The 19,714-nt window shown below is 42.4% G+C and overlaps 2 protein-coding genes across 5 annotated transcripts; both read left to right on the forward strand.

Annotated features, from left to right (window-relative positions):
- Positions 1 to 580: 580 nt before the first annotated feature.
- On the forward strand, positions 581 to 2,607 carry LOC311104887 (uncharacterized protein; the record flags this gene model as incomplete). Its single annotated transcript, XM_084146853.1, has 4 exons — positions 581 to 1,219; positions 1,330 to 1,451; positions 1,660 to 1,715; positions 2,264 to 2,607. 4 exons carry the CDS (start codon positions 581 to 583, stop codon positions 2,605 to 2,607), a joined length of 1,161 nt encoding a protein of 386 aa, XP_084002979.1.
- Positions 2,608 to 8,329: 5,722 nt separating this feature from the next.
- Positions 8,330 to 19,386, forward strand: LOC311105044 (atlastin-3-like). Of its 4 annotated transcripts, none has more exons than XM_084147028.1 (15): positions 8,420 to 8,790; positions 11,456 to 11,496; positions 12,213 to 12,422; positions 12,932 to 13,069; positions 13,236 to 13,340; positions 13,439 to 13,489; positions 15,650 to 15,706; positions 15,893 to 15,985; positions 16,124 to 16,262; positions 16,354 to 16,481; positions 16,568 to 16,624; positions 16,806 to 16,877; positions 16,980 to 17,171; positions 17,320 to 17,559; positions 17,834 to 19,386. In XM_084147028.1, the coding sequence occupies exons 3-15, from the start codon at positions 12,219 to 12,221 to the stop codon at positions 17,891 to 17,893; spliced, it is 1,536 nt and encodes a 511-aa protein (XP_084003154.1). In that variant the 5' UTR covers positions 8,420 to 8,790; positions 11,456 to 11,496; positions 12,213 to 12,218; the 3' UTR covers positions 17,894 to 19,386. The 4 variants fall into 4 exon arrangements, with proteins under 4 accessions (XP_084003153.1, XP_084003155.1, XP_084003154.1 ...); XM_084147030.1 differs by having other exon boundaries at positions 8,703 to 8,790; positions 17,396 to 17,559; XM_084147027.1 differs by lacking the exon at positions 11,456 to 11,496 and having other exon boundaries at positions 8,330 to 8,790.
- Positions 19,387 to 19,714: the final 328 nt, after the last annotated feature.

Raw genomic sequence — 19,714 nt, forward strand, 5'->3', positions numbered from 1 at the left:
ATTGTGCTAAATGTAACTTTATATTCTACCGCCATTTCCCGAAGTATGAGCACATTGAGCAGCACGTTGAGCACCATGTGGCTTCATGAGCAGTCTACTTTATTTACCCTTTTGAATTAAAACTAGTTTTCCAATCAGATGGATTTTATGCATCCACCGTTGCAATGCCTTTTTGCCACTGTAGCTGTTTGAATCTGCAAGTATAGCTAGCTAAATCATTAATCCAAAACCAGAAGAGAAAGGGGGAGAACTTTGTTCAGACTTGTCTTAATCTTTAACTTGATCATGTATATTTTTTTTAAATAATCTTACCAACTGAATGATCGGCATGCAGGGCAAGGAGTAGACTGACTCACTTAATTAATCAGTGGCTAAATGTTGTAAGATCACCTGATCTGGTCTACCAAAGCTGTTATAAATTGGGTTTGCTTACGTTTTTCAAATTGTGGAAATGCATTGCCATTAACTTGAGCTGGATTTTTCTCCATGCCATTTAAATAATGTTTGTCTGCTCTGCTTTGCTTTGCCCAACAGATCAACTATTGAATGAGTGTATAAGAAGTATTCTGCTGGGAGAGAGATGGAGAGTGACACTCACACACTGCCACCCCTCCCTACATCTCTTATTTATCCCACCACTCTTTACCAGTCCCCACCTTTCTCCTCCTCTCTTCTGCAAACTTCTTCCACTGTCCATGTTTCACTCCCTCGCTCTCCTCTATCGATCCCACCATCCCCTACTCAGCTTTCCCCCACAGCCGCAGCTTCCTTTCACCTCAAGACTGAATCTCTCTCCCCTCTTTTAGACTCCCTGTCTCCCCCTCAGTTCCTTGACGTACAAAACTTACACTGCCTCAACTCTCCAACCACATCTGACCAAGATGACTTGACCTGCCTCAACTGGTTGCATCAAAGAGGCAACTTGCTTCCCCTGCAGCCCCTGCCCAAAACAACACTGCCCCAGCTGGAGCTCCAGGATCCCATACCTACCCCACACCTTCCTCCCTTCCTATCCAAGCCCCCCTACTCCTTCAGCAGTCTAATCTTCATGGCGATAGAAGACTCGCCAGACAAGAGGCTCCCAGTGAAGGGTATCTATGAATGGATATTGAACAGCTTCCCCTACTACAGAGCAGCACCTGGGGGATGGAGAAACTCTGTTCGACACAACCTGTCTCTGAGTAAGAGCTTCCGTCGGATTCACAGGGACAAGAGCCAGGTGAGATGTGTTCACTTGTCTTCAATGTGCCCTTTTGCATTAAGTCTCACTTTCTGTTTGAAATAATAGTGTTTTGAGATATTTAAGATTGTGTATGATGTGTTTTTCAGTCGGTGGGGAAGGGCTCAATGTGGTGCGTGTGTCCAGAATATCGATACGCTCTTCTGGAGGTGCTTAGGAAGACCCAGTATTACCACAGCACTAACAGCAACTTACTAAACAACCCTGCATTGTGAGTATGAACAAACACAGTTTACTGCAGTTTAGTTCACAGTGCCAAATATCTCAAATCCTTCTAACTGTGACTACCACCCAAATTCTTGTTGGTTAATGAATGTGGGTTAATGATTTTGTCTTACAATAGCAGGCTTATCACAGCCCAGTCAGACCCTTACCAGTAGTCCAACTAACTGTATGTCTTCCCTCTCTGTCCTGTGCAGGTTGGAGGGAGCAGATTATGGAGTATCTATGGTGTGTGACACTGTGGAGATCTCAGGTTAGCCCTCCTCCATCACTAGATCTTGCTACCCACACTGAAGTTTGTTGGCAAACTATATCCCCAGACAGTATTGTAGTGCCTCTTACAAATGTATTTTGGAAGATGTCAGTTCCCTCTTAATGTTTAGTCATAGTTTAATTGAAATACTTATTTTTAATTGAGGAACAACTGATCTATCTTTTACACGTTAATTCACCTGCAGATTTTTTTTCTAACTCTTTACTCCGCATTTTGCATGTTTGGTGTGTTTGTGTGCTGTTGTCTTGGCAACAACCTTCTATTACCTTGGTAACCTATAGCCACAGCAACACGATGGCTCGGCCATTTATGTCACTCTTTTTTAGTGCAGTAACTCCCTACATTCTACTCAGAGATGGATTGTCTACAGGGTATGCACTGTAATGCATGGCTTTTCTATCTCTTTTTTTAAAGCTTTTACCTCAATTGTTCTACTCTACTGTATAGGACACTATTATAAATGGATGTTGACATGCCACATTTTTCAATGTACAGTACAAAAACTAATTATGGTCTCTTTCACACAGATTCCCTTTCTCAAACCCTCCTCCTCTCCTCCCCCTCTCCCCCAGCCTTGACCTCAGGCAACTCACCTCTCTCCTCAAATCCACCTTGCTCTCTGACCCCTGACCATGAGGAGCTTGTCAACATGGAGGCAGTGGAATATGAGGAAGAGGTTGGTGAGGAGAAAGACCCCCTGTCAGACAGCGGCTACATAGAGTTCCATTACTACCAGTATCATCAGTACCAGTATCTGGTCCTGCCCGGGGACACTGAACTGGATCTGGAGACCGTAGAGATCCTGCAGCTGGATGCTGAGGCCCAAGAGGCTGCTGGGTCACTTCTGGACCTGGCAGGGGGTGGACATTAGACTGATCTACAGATAATGACATGCAGTGGGGTCTAAACAAATTGACCAATAGACTGGCCTACACTGTGATGCAAGGAGATTATGTGCAACCTGAGTGATAGAAATTGACAATATGCTGCTGTGTGTTGACACTGCCTGAGATTTGATTTGCTGTCATGAAGTGATATAGCTACTGTGATTGCAAATCCAAGCCACCCTGCCTGATGCACTGGAACACATTAAGCCACTCACCACATGAATTGACATAAACCAAACCTTGGCATATGCTTTTGGTACAAATGAGGGAGAAAAAAAGTTGATGCTGTACCGATATGATGATACTAAGAATCAAGACATCTGTATTTTGATGGAAAATAACAGATGAATGATAACATGAGAAATCTACTGCCAGTTAATCCACACTCAGATTCAGGGTCAAAGAAAGTTATGTGTAATTCTCCTGAATCCTTGTCTGTTCATGATTAACATTATATTTTTGAAATGTTTTAGATTTTATAATAATCTCTTTGCCAAGTGCACCATTTATTGAACACTTGTTATTCTAGAGAATCTATTTTATAGGCTATGTCTGATTTGTTTGATGTTTAGAAAGAAACCTTAAGACTTCTCATCTTTCACTTCTCAACTTTCTTAACAATAAAGCACCAAACTCTTTTAAAATATAGGGACTGGTAATATTTTTTGCACGTGTAAATGTTGTCTAACTGTAAGTCGCTCTGGATAAGAGCGTCTGCTAAATGACTAAAATGTAATGTAAATGTGTCCAAAACCAATTTATCATGTGCACCTTTTTCAAATACTCTCAGATAATTACAGGATTCAATGGGCAGACAGACCTGCCATCTAGTGGGGGGAATTGACTGGATATAACAAGCCCCAAAAATAAATGCACATTTGTATTTGGGTACCCCTCTAGGGATTATGTCAAAAGCCAAAACACAAAATGTACTTGATAAAATCAGTACCTCAGGTCATATGTAGATTTGGAGTTGTATTTAGTATTTTATTCAGATCCCCGTTAGCGCCAAAGACTAAATATACTACAATAACAAAAACTCACATTGTAGACAAACGCTTTGGTCGATGTAATAACATTTGTATACAGTGGGGGGAAAAAGGATTTAGTCAGCCACCAATTGTGCAAGTTCTCCCACTTAAAAATATGAGAGAGGCCTGTAATTTTCATCATAGGTACACGTCAACTATGACAGACAAAATGAGAAAAAGAAATCCAGAAAATCACATTGTAGGATTTTTTATGAATTTATTTGCAAATTATGGTGGAAAATAAGTATTTGGTCAATAACAAAAGTTTCTCAATACTTTGTTATATACCCTTTGTTGGCAATGACACAGGTCAAACGTTTTCTGTAAGTCTTCACAAGGTTTTCACACACTGTTGCTGGTATTTTGGCCCATTCCTCCATGCAGATCTCCTCTAGAGCAGTGATGTTTTGGGGCCGTCGCTGGGCAACACAGACTTTCAACTCCCTCCAAAGATTTTCTATGGGGTTGAGATCTGGAGACTGGCTAGGCCACTCCAGGACCTTGAAATGCTTCTTACGAAGCCACTCCTTCGTTGCCCGGGCGGTGTGTTTGGGATCATTGTCATGCTGAAAGACCCAGCCACGTTTCATCTTCAATGCCCTTGCTGATGGAAGGAGGTTTTCACTCAAAATCTCACGATACATGGCCCCATTCATTCTTTCCTTTACATGGATCAGTCGTCCTGGTCCCTTTGCAGAAAAACAGCCCCAAAGCATGATGTTTCCACCCCCATGCTTCACAGTAGGTATGGTGTTCTTTGGATGCAACTCAGCATTATTTGTCCTCCAAACACGACGAGTTGAGTTTTTACCAAAAAGTTCTATTTTGGTTTCATCTGACCATATGACATTCTCCCAATCCTCTTCTGGATCATCCAAATGCACTCTAGCAAACTTCAGACGGGCCTGGACATGTACTGGCTTAAGCAGGGGGACACGTCTGGCACTGCAGGATTTGAGTCCCTGGTGGCGTAGTGTGTTACTGATGGTAGGCTTTGTTACTTTGGTCCCAGCTCTCTGCAGGTCATTCACTAGGTCCCCCCGTGTGGTTCTGGGATTTTTGCTCACTGTTCTTGTGATCATTTTGACCCCACGGGGTGAGATCTTGCGTGGAGCCCCAGATCGAGGGAGATTATCAGTGGTCTTGTATGTCTTCCATTTCCTAATAATTGCTCCCACAGTTGATTTCTTCAAACCAAGCTGCTTACCTATTGCAGATTCAGTCTTCCCAGCCTGGTGCAGGTCTACAATTTTGTTTCTGGTGTCCTTTGACAGCTCTTTGGTCTTGGCCATAGTGGAGTTTGGAGTGTGACTGTTTGAGGTTGTGGACAGGTGCCATTAATACAGGTAACGAGTGGAGGACAGAGGAGACTCTTAAAGAAGAAGTTACAGGTCTGTGAGAGCCAGAAATCTTGCTTGTTTGTAGATGACCAAATACTTAATTTCCACCATAATTTGCAAATAAATTCATTAAAAATCCTACAATGTGATTTTCTGGATTTTTTGTCCTTATTTTGTCTGTCATAGTTGACGTGTACCTATGATGAAAATTACAGGCCTCTCTCATCTTTTTAAGTGGGAGAACTTGCACAATTGGTGGCTGACTTAATACTTTTTTTCCCCACTGTATATATATTCTGATTTGTCCGTCAGTAAATTTAGAGAGCAAGTGTACAAAAGGAAATTATACATTTCCGTTATGGACATTAATGGGTTTAGCACATTCTGTAGGTTCCACATTCGTAGCCCTCCATTGAAATCTACATTTCCCATCAGCACAAAGGTAAAGAAGAGGGTCAGTGTGGGAGAGAGAGGGTCAAAGGAGAATATTCAGGGGTCCTAGATCAGAGAGAGATGGTGGGGGATACATTGAATAGCCCTTTTATGTTGGCTGAGATGAAGAGAGCATTAGCTAAAGCTGGGGTAACATCTCCTGGGAAGGATGAGATGTGTTACATCATGATGGCTCATCTCAGTGACACTGCAATGGGGAAAGTATTGGGCCTTTACAATAAGGTGTGGAAGGAAGGGACACTGCCTGGAAGTTGGAGCAGGCGGTAGTGGTGCCAATACGGAAACCTGGGAAAGACCCTACTAGTCCTTCAAGCTATAGGCCGATAGCGTTGACATCTCACATATGGAAACTTATGGAAAGGATGATAATGGAAAGGCTGACTTACTTCCTGGAGAGTAGAGGACTAATGTCACCAGATCAAAGTGGGTTCAGGAAAGGCAGGGGAACGATGGATCCTGTACTGTGCCTTGAGACAGTCATACGGAAGGCACAGGCAAATAAGGAGGTGGTGGTAGCCGTTTCTTAGATGTAGAGAAGGCTTATGATATGATGTGGAAGGAAGGCCTGCTTATCAAGCTGGATAACATGGGGGTTGGAGGAAGGGTTTTTAACTGGATAAAGGATTTTCTTTTTGGGCGATCAATACAAGTGAGGGTGGGGAGCTCTATGTCAGAAAGCTATTAGGTGGATAATGGTACCCCCCAGGGAAGTGTCATTAGTCCTTTGTTGTTCTCCATTATGATTGAAGATGTATTCTCTCAGGTAAGACCTGATATTGGGAGGTCATTGTTTGCGGATGATGGAGCGCTGTGGAAGAGAGGGAGAAATATTACCCATACAGCCAGAAGAGTTCAAGAAGCTATTAGTGAAGTAGAGCAGTGGTCCCTCAGGTGGGGCTTCAAGTTTTCAGTTGAGAAAACACAGACTGAGTTTTTTTCTAGAAGGAAGGTTGGGGAGGAAATATACTTGAAGTTGTATGGAAGGAATCTGGAGAGGGTGGGAGGGTTTAGGTTCCTGGGGGTCTGGTTTGACACTGGAATGATATGGGCGGAGCATATTAACAGAGTAGTTGTCAAAGGAAATAAAATATTGAATGTGGTGCGTTGCTTGTCAGGAATGGAGAGGGGGCAGATAGAATGGCGTTGAAAATGATATATATAGCGCTGTTAAGGTCATCAATGTATTATGGAAGTATTACATATGGATCAGCAGCTCAGACGTCTTTAAAAAAGCTAGATGTTATCCAGGCCCAAGCTCTAAGAATATGTGGTGGAGCACTCAGGACCTCCCCAGTGGCAGCGATGCAGGTAGAGTTGGGAGAGATGCCGTTAAAGTTAAGACAATAGCTAGCCATGACATATTGGGTAAATCTACAAGGACAAAAGGTTACACGTCCTACAAAAAAGGTGCTCCTAGAGTGCTGGGAACATGAACAAAATCTGAATACAAGCTTTGGGTGGATAGGCAATTGCATGGCGAGAGATATCAAATCAAATCAAATCAAATTTGATTGGCCACATGCGCCGAATACAACAGGTGTAGACATTACAGTGAAATGATTTACTTACTTACAGACCTTAACCAACAATGCATTTATTTTTTTATGAAAAAGTAAAATAAATTAAAAAAAAAAAAGTGTTGACAAAAAAAGAGCAGAAGTAAAATAAAATAACAGTAGGAAGGCTATATACAGATATATGCAAATAGTCCGGGTAGCCATGATTAGCTGTTGTTAAATTAGATGGGGTTGTTTGGAAGGGAGTTTAGCCCCTCTGTGGTTATTCTTGTTTTCCCACCTTGGGTTCTCCCTCAACCAGTGATAGATCTATGGTTGCTTGAGAGGATTAGAGATGTTGAGGAAGGAGTAGATTCAGTTGTAAGTGAACATTTAAGAACACAATACTATGCTTCCTTGAATATATTCACAGATGGATCTAAGGACCCTAAAACAGGGAGGACAGGAGCAGCTTTTAGTGTTCCTGAGTTTAAGGTGGCAGTGACGAAAAGAGCAACAGATCATTTATCTGTTTTCACAATGGAGTTGTTGGCCATACTATTGGCTGCAGAGTGGGTGGAGGAGGTGTGGCCAGACAGGGTAGTCATCTGCTCTGACTCCAGTGCAGCACTGATGAGTTTAAATTCATGTGTCTCAGAGCAGACAGGATGTATTGTATGAGGTTTTGCAGTGTTTGTATAGGGTGAAACAGATGGGGGTATTTGTGATGTTCCTCTGGGTACCAGCTCATGTGGGAGTAGAGGGGAATGAGGAAGTGGATATTATTGCCAAGCAGGCTCTTAAACATCCTAATGTTGTGATATAATTGTCAATAGGTAAAGCAGAAGCCAAGGGGTTAATAAGAACAGTGGTTAAGAATAAGTGGCAAGAGTTGTGGAACAGGGAGAGTAAGGGAAGAACCTGCATAAGATCCAGGAAAAGGTGGGGGCAGGGAGGTCCTCAGGCCGAGAGAGAAGGGAGGAAAGTGTAGTCACAAGGCTGAGACTGGGACACACAAGGCTAAATAGTACATTGAAAGTGGTGCGGAAACATCCAACTGGGAGGTGTGATCATTGTCAGGAGGAGATGGACACAGTGAAACGTTCTATTTCAGTGCCAGAAATATGTGAGAGAAATTGAGCGATTGTTATTAGATTTGAGGAGAAATGGGGTTGAAGAGCCAGGATTAAGTGAACTGCTGGGGAAATCTTCAGGGGATGTAGTATTTAATTATGTATTTCGTTTCCTTAGGGAGACGAGATTATTGGGCAGGATTTAGACCTTCACTGTCTCTGGTCCACACTCCAGTCCAGTTGGTGGCGGTAATGCACCTTAAAGTTGGTTACCAACCACCATATAAAATCCACAGAAGAAGAAGAAGAAAGCGAAGAAGAGGAGAAGAAGAAGGAGAAGAAGAAGGAGGAGGAGAAGGAGAAGAAGAAGAAGAAGAAGAAGAAGAAGAAGAAGAAGAAGAAGAAGAAGAAGAAGAAGAAGAAGAAGAAGAAGAAGAAGAAGAAGAAGAAGAAGAAGAAGAAGAAGAAGAAGAAGAAGAAGAAGAAGGAGAAGGAGAAGGAGAAGGAGGAGAAGAAGAAGAAGAAGAAGAAGAAGAAGAAGAAGAAGAAGAAGAAGAAGAAGAAGAAGAGTAACCATGAACGCCTGGAGGATCTTTGTAAATGTAGTTTTATTACTTCCAGACGTAACGCCATTGACAAAACTACAAGCCCTACAGGTCAATCGGACTGCAGACACGGAAGTGAATGAATTCTTGTTGGAAAAGTTGTCTTGCCAGCAGTGTTGTTTCTGACTCGTTGCTTGTGCCTGTGAATTCCTCATTCGGGATACCAAAGGTAAAACAGTGCTTTATCTAATAATTTACGACTATTTGGTTAACAGTAAACCGTCGTTTTAAAATTGTGAGAAAATAATGTTTCTGTAAGCTTAGTTAGCTAACGTCTTTAGCTGACAAGCGTACTGTAGTTACATTCAGCGTGCAGTACACTCAATGCCTTTATGCTAACAGCTAGCTGAAATATTGTTGTGTACTAGATCGCAAAATGATTTAGCTTGCTAACAAATGTCCTCAATGCACCAACTTTCTATGGTATGATAGGGCTACACGGTTGTCTGTAAAAAGAGTGTGAAATCTGTTGCTGGGCCTTTTATTTCTATGTAGCTAGTTACACAGTTGAGAAAAACCTGTTCTCAGTCATGCATGCCTTATGTTACTTAGTCTGTGCCTCTGCCTGTCTTCCTGTCATGGTAGAGAAATTCATGGTATGTTACTCAATTTGCTTTTTGGCACCACACCTTCAGAGCAACTGTCATTGCTGTTGGCTGAAACATAACTTAAATGGTGTTTTGAGTACAGTAATTTTATTCTGATCTGAAAATGTCTAGCAAGGTGTGAGATTGATATAGGCTTTAGCCAGAGTAAGTTTAATGTTGTGTTAGACTTATCCAGAACGCTGCAGCCCGTCTGGTGTTCGACCTTCCCAAGTTCTCTCATGTCACCCCACTCCTCCGCACACTCCACTGGCTTCCAGGTGCTTGCCTACAGAGCTGTGAGGGGAACGGCACCTCCTTACCTTCAGGCTCTGATCAGACCCTACACCCAAACGAGGGCACTACGTTCATCCACCTCTGGCCTGCTAGCTCCCCTACCTCTACAGAAGCATAGTTCCCGCTCAGCCCAGTCAAAGCTATTTGCTGCTCTGGCACCCCAATGGTGGAACAAGCTCCCCCACGACGCCAGGACAGCGGAGTCACTGACCACCTTCCGGAGACACTTGAAACCCTACCTCTTTAAGGAATACCTGGAATAGTATAAAGCAATTCTTCTACCCCCCCCCCCCTCCCCCACCCCCCCATAAAAAAAAAAAAGTGGTTATCCCACTGGCTATCATAAGTTGAATGCACCAATTTGTAAGTCGCTCTGGATAAGAGCGTCTGCTAAATGATGTAAATGTAAATGTTAGTTAATATTGGCCTGGTTGACTTTTCCCCCTTTCAGTAATGGTGCCCATCTTGCCCGTGGGCATGGGCGGCTACTAGCAATGCAATAAAGAACCTCATTGAGAAGGTTAAAGGAATCTCTGCGTGGATGTGGAGCATGCACTAGCCAGCAGCTGGGTTGATGCATCACACATTACCTTAGACACAGTCCTGCACAGAGCCCAACATTGTCTAATGATGAAAGCTTATCTGTGTATGAACTATGAATCATTTCTCACTGGGCACTGGGTTCTCCTCAGAATTATTATTATTTTTCAACATTACTGTGCTTTTCATGGCCTCAGTTTGAGCTTGAATTGTTTATACAGGGAGTGTGTAATGGGTAGCCTGACTACACACTCAATTATTGTGCTGCTCTGTCGTTCGCTACATACTTTAGTCTGAGACTGCCATCATTGAAGTCGTTTGTGGTGACGAGGGGTGATGTAGAAAAGTCATCAGCGATTGGATCGTCTCTAACCAATCAGATTATCAAAGCCAATGATGAATTTTCAAACTGTCGCTTTACCCACATGTGTTCGGCTCTGGCCTAACCCATCAGTTTTTGCGTCGGTGATGATGTACTCAGATCAGGAATTGGCAGATTCGAATATGGCACCGGTCTATGGCCTGTGATGTGAACGGGCAAAAGCGGTGAGGGAGGAGCAGTAATCTCCACCGCTCTGTGATGTCAACAAGGCAGCATGGTGCACCGTCCAGAAACATCTATTTTCCATGAAATATATGTTTGAATTTTCAAAAAAGTTTTCATTGGGAAGCTTCACTGAAGCTTCACGTTACAAAATGGTTAGACCAGAAAGACCAGAAAACGTGAGAAGTTAGTCCACACATTTGAAATGGAGAAACTCTGAAACTCTCAACCTCTACACGAGGTGAAGAAGAAGACAATGCACTAGACCTTATCATCTCAGTCTGCAGCTGGCATGTATAGTCGTCTAGAGAACTTTCACTAAAGACACGAGTTGGGAAGGACTATACCTCTCCGACAACCTCAGGTACATCTGAAGTATCTATTCTAACAGATCAACTCTACGAACTACAGGGTACGCTGAAGTATCCATTCTAACCACCACTGCGACCAGAAACTACCAAGGACATTGGGATCTCTGGTGGGCAAACCAGAGTCCTACATCATCAACTCAACTATCGAGGACAGCTACACATAAATACATGTTGTATTTCTAATCCGAATGAGCGTAATTAGGGTGCATAAGTATTATGATTACTGTGAGCGTAGTTTCCAAAGTAACTATGATAGTTTGAATCTCTGTCTCTCCCTTCCATTCTGACCCCTCCTTCTACCCAAGCATTCATGCTTTTGTTAGTCCAGTCCACTAGGGACCTGTTTTCATTGTATTACGTTAGTAATCAATAACCTATGTGTGTGTGTGTGTGTGTGTGTGTGTGTTTGTATTGTGTTATTATTTAGTTAGTTAGTAAATAAATAATCAAGCCAATTTGTGTATTGCTGATTCATCAATAAGGTTTGGGTTCTTGCAGGTTCAAGGATTATGCGACGTTCAGAATGAGACTGATAAGAGGTAATTATTTAATAAGTGACTGTTATCGATATATAACATATATCTTCTAAGAGTTTAATTCGGGAGATGGTAACTCGTTAAACAACTTCTTCCGTGGTGCCCCAAATTCCTAATGAGTTAATTGTTAAGATGATTAATTTAATTGAGTGACAATTAAACATAATTAGTGGATTCGATAAATAACAGTCATACATTTAAAGTAAGTAAAGTCACAACAGCAGATAAAGCTTTTGTTAAATCACTTTTGCATGTGAAAACACCGAATCCTACTTGTTACTCCACGTGCTTAATTACGTCACTTTCGTTTTGAGCCATCTTCACCGTGGGTGTTGAATGGGGCACCTGGCTCACGCCCGGGAGGCAGCCCGATTCCAAAACGAATGCAATTAACTTCAACCCGGTGCAAAACACGCCTACCCGGGCACCCGGCCCAGTTTAATCGAATCCCCTCGCTTATTGCGGAGAAGAAACTAACGTCCGTGGGCGTGGTGTAGCGTTTAGTCGGAGCAAGGAGTCTGGGTAGCCAGGCAATGTAATGGGATGGAAGTCGCCAGAGTTGTAACACCTATTAGTTATACAGTATTATCAGCTTTGATAATAGCTTGACGTGAGGCAGGCCTAAATCTAACCTACTCTAACATGAAACATTTCACGCCTCAGATTTGCACCATTATTAATGTCACAAGTTTAAATCTCGTGTGTCCCGTCACCCACAGGGAACGATGGGGAGCGAACCAGGCCCAGTCCAGATTGTGACAGTTTGCAAGGAGGATCACTCCTTTGCCTTGGACACAGAGGCTCTGGGACGGGTTCTGCTGGCACCAGAGGTCCGGGACAAACATGTGGTGGTGCTCTCAGTGGCAGGGGCCTTCCGGAAAGGCAAGAGCTTCATTCTGGACTTCATGCTCCGCTACATGTACAGGAAGGTCAGTGTTTCTGAAATTAGAACATACACACCCATGGTCCTAAGCTTGGTTCAAAGTTCAGTATTTCATTAGTTTTCTATCACATACAGGTAACTGTGTGTGCGTATGTCTGTGTATGAAAACAATGTAAACCATATGCCCTAGGCCGTCTCTGTCACCAGATCTCAACCCAATTTAACACTTATGGGAGATTCTGGAGCGGCGCCTGAGACCGGGTTTTCCACCACCATTAACAAAACATCAAATGATGGAATTTCTTGTGGAAAATTAGTGTCGCATCATCCCTCCAATAGAGTTCAAGACACTTGTAGAATCTATGCCAAGGTGCATTGAAGCTGTTCTGGCTCGTTGTGGCCCAACGCCCTATAAAGATACTTTATGTTGGTGTTTCATTTATTTTGGCAGTTACCTGTATCTCTCCCTGTGACCTGAATTGTTTCATGATGTCAGACTTATTCTCAGGGCTGCTGCCCAGTCAGTAATGTGTAGCGGCGTATGTATTCCTCCAGAAGCATGGTGAGGAGTGGCTGGGCCAGGACGATGAGCCCCTGACTGGGTTCAAATGGAGGGGGGGCTCAGAGCCAGAGACCACCGGCATCCAGCTGTGGAGTGAGGTCTTCCTGGTGGAGAAGAGCGATGGAACAGAGGTACTGACTCCAACATTCAAAACTATGCGCTTTGGAATGATTCTGCCATTGTGCTAGAAAGTTGTTTGGGCACTGGAACTGAACAGTGTGCAAAGTGTAATGTTTATGTTGGTATTATGCATTTGATTGATTGATTGATGGATGGATTGATTTCTGCCCTCTATAGGTGGCAGTATTACTGATGGACACCCAGGGCGCATTTGATAACCAGTCCACTGTGAAGGATTGTGCCACAATCTTTGCCCTCAGCACCATGACCAGCTCAATACAGGTGATCTGCTGTGCACTCATGTAATTTGTTATAATTGATGTCATTGGTGTTAATATGTTTGTGTAATATGGTTGTGATTGTTTGTGTCTCTCTTGCAGATCTACAACCTCTCACAGAACATTCAGGAAGATGATCTGCAGCAGTTGCAGGTCAGTCTTCCTCAGCAGCAGCATGTGTGCCTGGCTAAAGCGACAGACTCTGGCTGACTCCAGTCTGGGGAGGCGCTTTGATGTTGTTGGCATGATGCGTTGATTATGAAGAGGACTGTGCTTTTACAGTGGTTGGTTCTTTGTGTCTCTCTCACTGAAACACCCACACACACAGCCCCCGAGCGCCATGCCCTTGCTTTGCAACTGTTCGTTTTTCAAATCCAAACTGCGAAAGGTCTTAACCCCCTAGAAAAAAAGGGTTGTGATAACCAACCAGCTTGATTGCTCAAAACTGAGCTCTAAAACTACCTTTAACATTGGACTCAACAGGGAATCCAGACCAACAGTGTGTACCTTAAAATAAAATAAAAAAATATGCCATTTAGCAGACGCTTTTATCCAAAGCGACTTACAGTCGTGCGTGCATACATTTTTGTGTATGGGTGGTCCCGGGGATCGAACCCACTACCTTGGCGTTACAAGCGCCGTGCTCTACCAGCTGAGCTACAGAGGACCTTGTGCTATTCCACGTGGTCTAGTGTCAGCCAGGCTAGCAACATGTTCCACGACCTGAGAGCATGGCTCCCCAGGACACGGAAATTCTGGAATTGAAACACAAGCCCAGGCATAGAAAGTGAGGGGTTTTGCATACCAATGTGCTCATTCAAAGTCAGGGAACTTCAGAACATACCTGAAGGCAGGGCTCTAAATTAACATTTATCATAGACTGTTTGGTTGTTTTTTACTATGGGGCAAACAGACAGGGTTGGCTTAGATTGTTGACAACATGTAAACTATATTTTGTCTCCAATGTTTATTGAAAACATAAATACATTTGCACAATGAGCACTTGTTGTCTCAAATACATCGTTACAGTTGTTGGTTAGCTAGCTAGCGAATTTTAGCCATATTAGCATTGACATGAAATCATTCAAAACACCCCAAAACAAGACATGGTATTAAGAAATAGATGAAACTAACTAAAACGGGTCACTTACGATTATCCACATGGCAGTTTCTTGTCATTGTTGGTAGCTATCTGGCCATCCAGAATCACAACAACTCATGGACGTCTGCCCCATTGAAGCACTGGTGCTTCCAACTTAAACAAAGTTAGGAGCACAACATAAAATCTAGGAGCACCAGAAGATTTTTAATTTTTATTGATTGAGATATAGCAAGAGATCAGTCATTCATTCATTTATTAATTTCTATGATCGTTGATATTCTAAAGAAGCTATGTACTGGTAAAGTAACCAGGTTGTTAGCTAGCTAGCTAATGAGGTAACATGACTGAACAAGGTGTAAACAAATGTCTGTGAATGGTTTTGGAACATCCCGCGACATGCTTTATGAACAGGGCCTAAAAACAAACGTTTTGGTCTGCCAGCCACTTTGGCAGGTAAATGTCCACAACAATGCTTAAACCACATCAGGATACCACTTTTGAGGTCTGGAGAAGAAAATAATAACATTTTGGAGGGTATAGTTGCCCTTTAATTTCAATTGTTCACCTCAAGAGACTGGTGTTTGGCTGGTGGTGTTTCTGTACTGCATCTGCAATAGCAGAGTTTGCGAACCAAAAGACCACTCAAATGATACAAATCATCATGATATTGTATCATTTTGCCAGATAAGCCTACTTTACAGTTAACATTTAATTTGGAAAGTTTTATAGGAAAGCATTTAGAAACGACTGTTTCAGCATCACTAACTGGCTACACAAAGTGTAGACACAGGCATTCCCATGCCATTAGTTATTCAGAAAGTTGCAACAAGTACAAATCACTGATGCATTTTAAAATATTATTTTACATGTAGGCTTTGGAATGAATGAATCTGCGCTCGCTTTTTTTCTCTAGGGCACTCGGAAACAACTACAGTGAAGTCTATCATTACAACAATTTTTAAATGGGTGATTTTTATTTTTTTATGGTCGCACTTGTGCTCCCAAAATAAAATATCAGGTCGCACAGCAAAATACCTTTGAGCATATGCGACCAAAATGGTTGCACTTTAGAGCCCTTCATGAAGGCCACATTATTTACAGTATCTGTTTCTAATAGCAATTGCAGTACCTCAAGTTAATTTAGCCTTTTTTTTAAATTTGATTTCTTGTGCATAATTAATTACACCCCTGTATGTTCTGTCTTCGTCCAGCTGTTCACAGAGTATGGTCGCCTCGCCATGGATGAAATCTATCTGAAGCCCTTTCAGGTATGTGAACCAAAAGTCTTATAAATATCAAGCAAACGTTCATTGGTCATTTAGGATCTAGACCAATTATCTTTAAGTGCCTTTTGACCTTACTCACAGTCACTTTTTCTGGTATATATTTGCTAACTAAAAGTGCCTTGTCTTTACCATACCTGGTCTCTCTCTATTCTCCCTTTTTACCCACAGTCTCTGATGTTCCTAATCAGGGATTGGAGCTTTCCCTATGAGTATAAATATGGGCTGAAGGGAGGCAGCGAGTTCCTGGATAAACGTCTACAGGTACCAGTCCCTTTTCAGGGTACAAATTGAAGTGCTTTTTGTGATTGTTGTTGCTGCACTGTGTAAGATATGATAGTAAATTCAGCCAGGTTCAGTTATGCATTGGTGATAGTAACCAGTATGTGTGATGTTGTGCAGGTGAAGGAGACCCAGCATGAGGAACTACAGACGGTGAGGGAACACATTAATTCATGCTTCACCTCCATCAGCTGTTTCCTGTTACCACATCCTGGGTTGAAGGTGGCCACCAGCCCCGCTTTCAAGGGCCAGCTTAGTGGTATGGCTGCCCCCTTGTCCATCTTGTTAATCCATCTAATGATAACCAACTGTCTGAGGAATTAACTTGATCTGTTTCAACCCTCTCTCAGATGTGGCTCCCGAGTTTAAAAAGGAGCTATGCAACCTCATCCCCACACTGCTGCACCCTAGCAGCCTGGCTGAGAAAGAGATCAACGGCAACAAAGTCACCTGCAGGGGCCTGCTGGAGTTCTTCAAGGTGAGACTGTGTGTTTAGCTCTCTGAGGTACCTGCCAGGTTTGTATCATCAAGTCATGTTTGACAGTATAATGTTTGTGATTACAGGCATACATCAAGATCTATCAGGGTGAAGACCTGCCACACCCGAAGTCTATGCTGCAGGTACACACCCATTAACCACTTAGGTTTTCCACTTTGAGAGTAATGTAATATTCCACTGTATTGCTCTTCAACAGAGGAATATAATGTTAATATTGAAGTTGAGGATGTTCATAAGTCTTGAGGTGTTCTTGAATGTCACTAGTCCACTGCCACTAAATGTACAGTATATCTCTCTCAAAAGGCCACAGCAGAGGCCAACAACTTGGCAGCCGTGGCAGCAGCCAAAGACCAGTATTACAAAAACATGGAGAAGGTGGGTTTGTGTTGAAGAATGTGCATTTTTATCTGAAAGAACAGTTACTCTTAAGATCTCACCTTGCATTCTGTTTTCTTCTCTCCCTCTATTGTCCTGAAGGTCTGCGGGGGAGACCTTCCCTATGTGGCTCCTGCCTCTCTGGAGGAGAAGCACCAATTCTTCTTCCGGGAGTCCCTCCATGTCTTCTCCTCCACCAAGAAGATGGGAGGGCAGGAGTTCTGCGACCGCTACCAAGACCAGCTGGAGGCCGAGCTGGTAGAGCTGTGGCAGTCTTTCAGCAAGCATAATGAGGTAAGAGTCACACCAGATAAATTTTTTGTTAGTAAAAACATTTTATTTTCCATTTTAAATTCACTGATGATAAATTCAAGGTATAATTATTGAAATCAATAGATAAACATTATATTTAATATGATTTTATTTTATTTCTCTTTGAAAGTCAAAGAATGTCTTCAGTGCATTCCGGACGCCCGCAGTGCTTTTTGTTCTTGTGTGCTTCCTGTACGTGCTGTCAGGGCTGTTGCTCTTCATCGGCCTGGCTACCATTGCTTTTGCATGTGACTGTGTCTTGGGCCTGGCCATGGTCGCCATGCTCACCTGGAGCTTCATACGCTATTCTGGAAAATACCGGGGGCTGGGGGGAGCCATCGACCAGACAGCAGGCGTCATACTGCAGCAGGTGAGCACATATTTTGAATTGTGTGTGTGTGTGTGTGTGTGTGTGTGTGTGTGTGTGTGTGTGTGTGTGTGTGTGTGTGTGTGTGTGTGTGTGTGTGTGGCCCATCACATTTGGTGTACAGAGTATGCAGTTGGACTGTAAAAAAAACCAAAGCATAGTTATTGTTTGTAAACTTTTGGTAAGAATCAACATTTTCCTCCTTAGAAATAATTAAAGTACCCTTATTTACAGTTTTCATTCAATACAATTTAATCATGTCCTTCTTTTCTTTCAGGCCACCGTGGTATTGAACAAGTCGAGGCCAGCGGTGGCTGAGATGAGGAAATCCAGCTAGATGGCCTCGACCCTGTCTCTCAATGCAATACAACATGCACACAACACAAGCACACATCCCAGCACTAAAGCCTTACCATGCTATCCAATGGAACCAACATACAGCACCTACAAGGTGCAGTTACAACACCAACACATGATTATAATGGCAGTGGGAGGTCAAAACGATGCAGATACACCAGCATCTTTTCAATCGCACAATTTTACATCAAAGGTTACATCAGCGTCTATCTACATAAAGATGAGATCATAGTCTTACAGAGTATCTGGGGCAAGGTGCATTCTCAGACCCATGGGGTTGTTTATTCCCCTGGACCTGTTTTTAACACTGACTGACACTGCCATTCTCACACACCTCCCGTCGTTTATAAAGACAACCCAGTGATGTTTACGTAGAAACACTAGACCCAAGTAATGTATTATTATTGGACATGCCATGGATTTGAATGCATCATAATCTATGTATCCTTTGTGACCAATGCTTAGTATTAGGAGGCTGGCCAGGGGGCTTTTAAGTCGAATAAGACTTGAGCAGTGTATCCTCCTGATGCAATTTACCTATGCTATGCTGTGCTGTAATGGGGTATACCAGTTATACATGTAGCCAGATCTTCTTGACTTAATGCTGGTCTCTTTATACCGCTCTGTGGCCTTGTGCACATTCCATCCCATTCCCAGTTTTGCATTATGCTCCTTATTTGCTTCCCCTGATCCATGTCAGGGATTCCTTGTTGTTGTACTGCTTTCGCTTCGTTCTTGATTCCAGGCTTGGTGACTCTAAAACACAAGCCCACTTTAGAGGCAGTGCTGATGCATTCCACTGTTATCCTTTGTAAGTTTTAGACTGCTTCACTGCTTGTAACTTGACCAAAATGTCTTACAGTACATTACTTCTGAACTTGGAAGGTTGGTTAAGAGAAGTTAGTTAAGTGGCACTTACTTGAGGAATTAATGCGCCAAAGATGTTATATGTAAGATTTTGCAGTACAGAGGATCGCTTGAAAGGAAATTGTGATCATTTTGAATTTATGGGAACAGTTTTCTTATATGGATTAGGATAACTGGTTTGTGTGTAAACAGGTGATGGGTAATGTGAGGCGCTTGGTGACCTGTCAGCCAAATAATTACCCATAAGCATAGGGGTACAATGAAAGGCAAGAGACCTCTTCCTCAGAATCCAGATAAATCGACATAGTTCTACAAAATCCATGTCTCTGACATTCCTTTTGCACATTCCATGTCCATGTTCCATTCCATTGTTGAGGAGGGATTTTTCCGCATTTACTATTGCACTCTCCCTATGTACAGTTACATTTGAACTCATTCCACAAATAAAAATATATTACAGTAGATACATGAAATTCATGTTCTCATTATTGCTTCCTTTTTTTTATCATCTTTTGCAATAATATTTTTTGTGGCCTTGGTAACTGAAATGTTTATTTTTTAAGAATAAGTCATGCTTAAGCCAAATAAAATGCAAATTACCTGTGTAAGCTTGGTTGAGTTCTTGACTAGTTAATCACATATACTGCTTTCACTTTGTCATGACAAACACGTTTTTATTATTGATTCTGGTCTTCCTTTTATGGAGAGGGTGTCAATATTGAATGGATAAAGAGAAGAAATACAGTTAATCATGCTACTGTCTATTTCACATAACTGGAATAGTTCAAATCAGTTTAGTGGTCAGTCTTCTAATGGTAATGATGATGAATCAATCACCCATTACTGTTGTTAGTTGGCATCAAGCAGGGTTATTTAAATTATTCACAATTTCAGACAGGTTTTAGTGTTGTACACTGTTTAGTTGTAAATTAAA

Source organism: Coregonus lavaretus (genome assembly GCF_964263955.1).
Source record: "Coregonus lavaretus genome assembly, chromosome: 29".
Lineage (NCBI taxonomy): Eukaryota > Metazoa > Chordata > Actinopteri > Salmoniformes > Salmonidae > Coregonus > Coregonus lavaretus.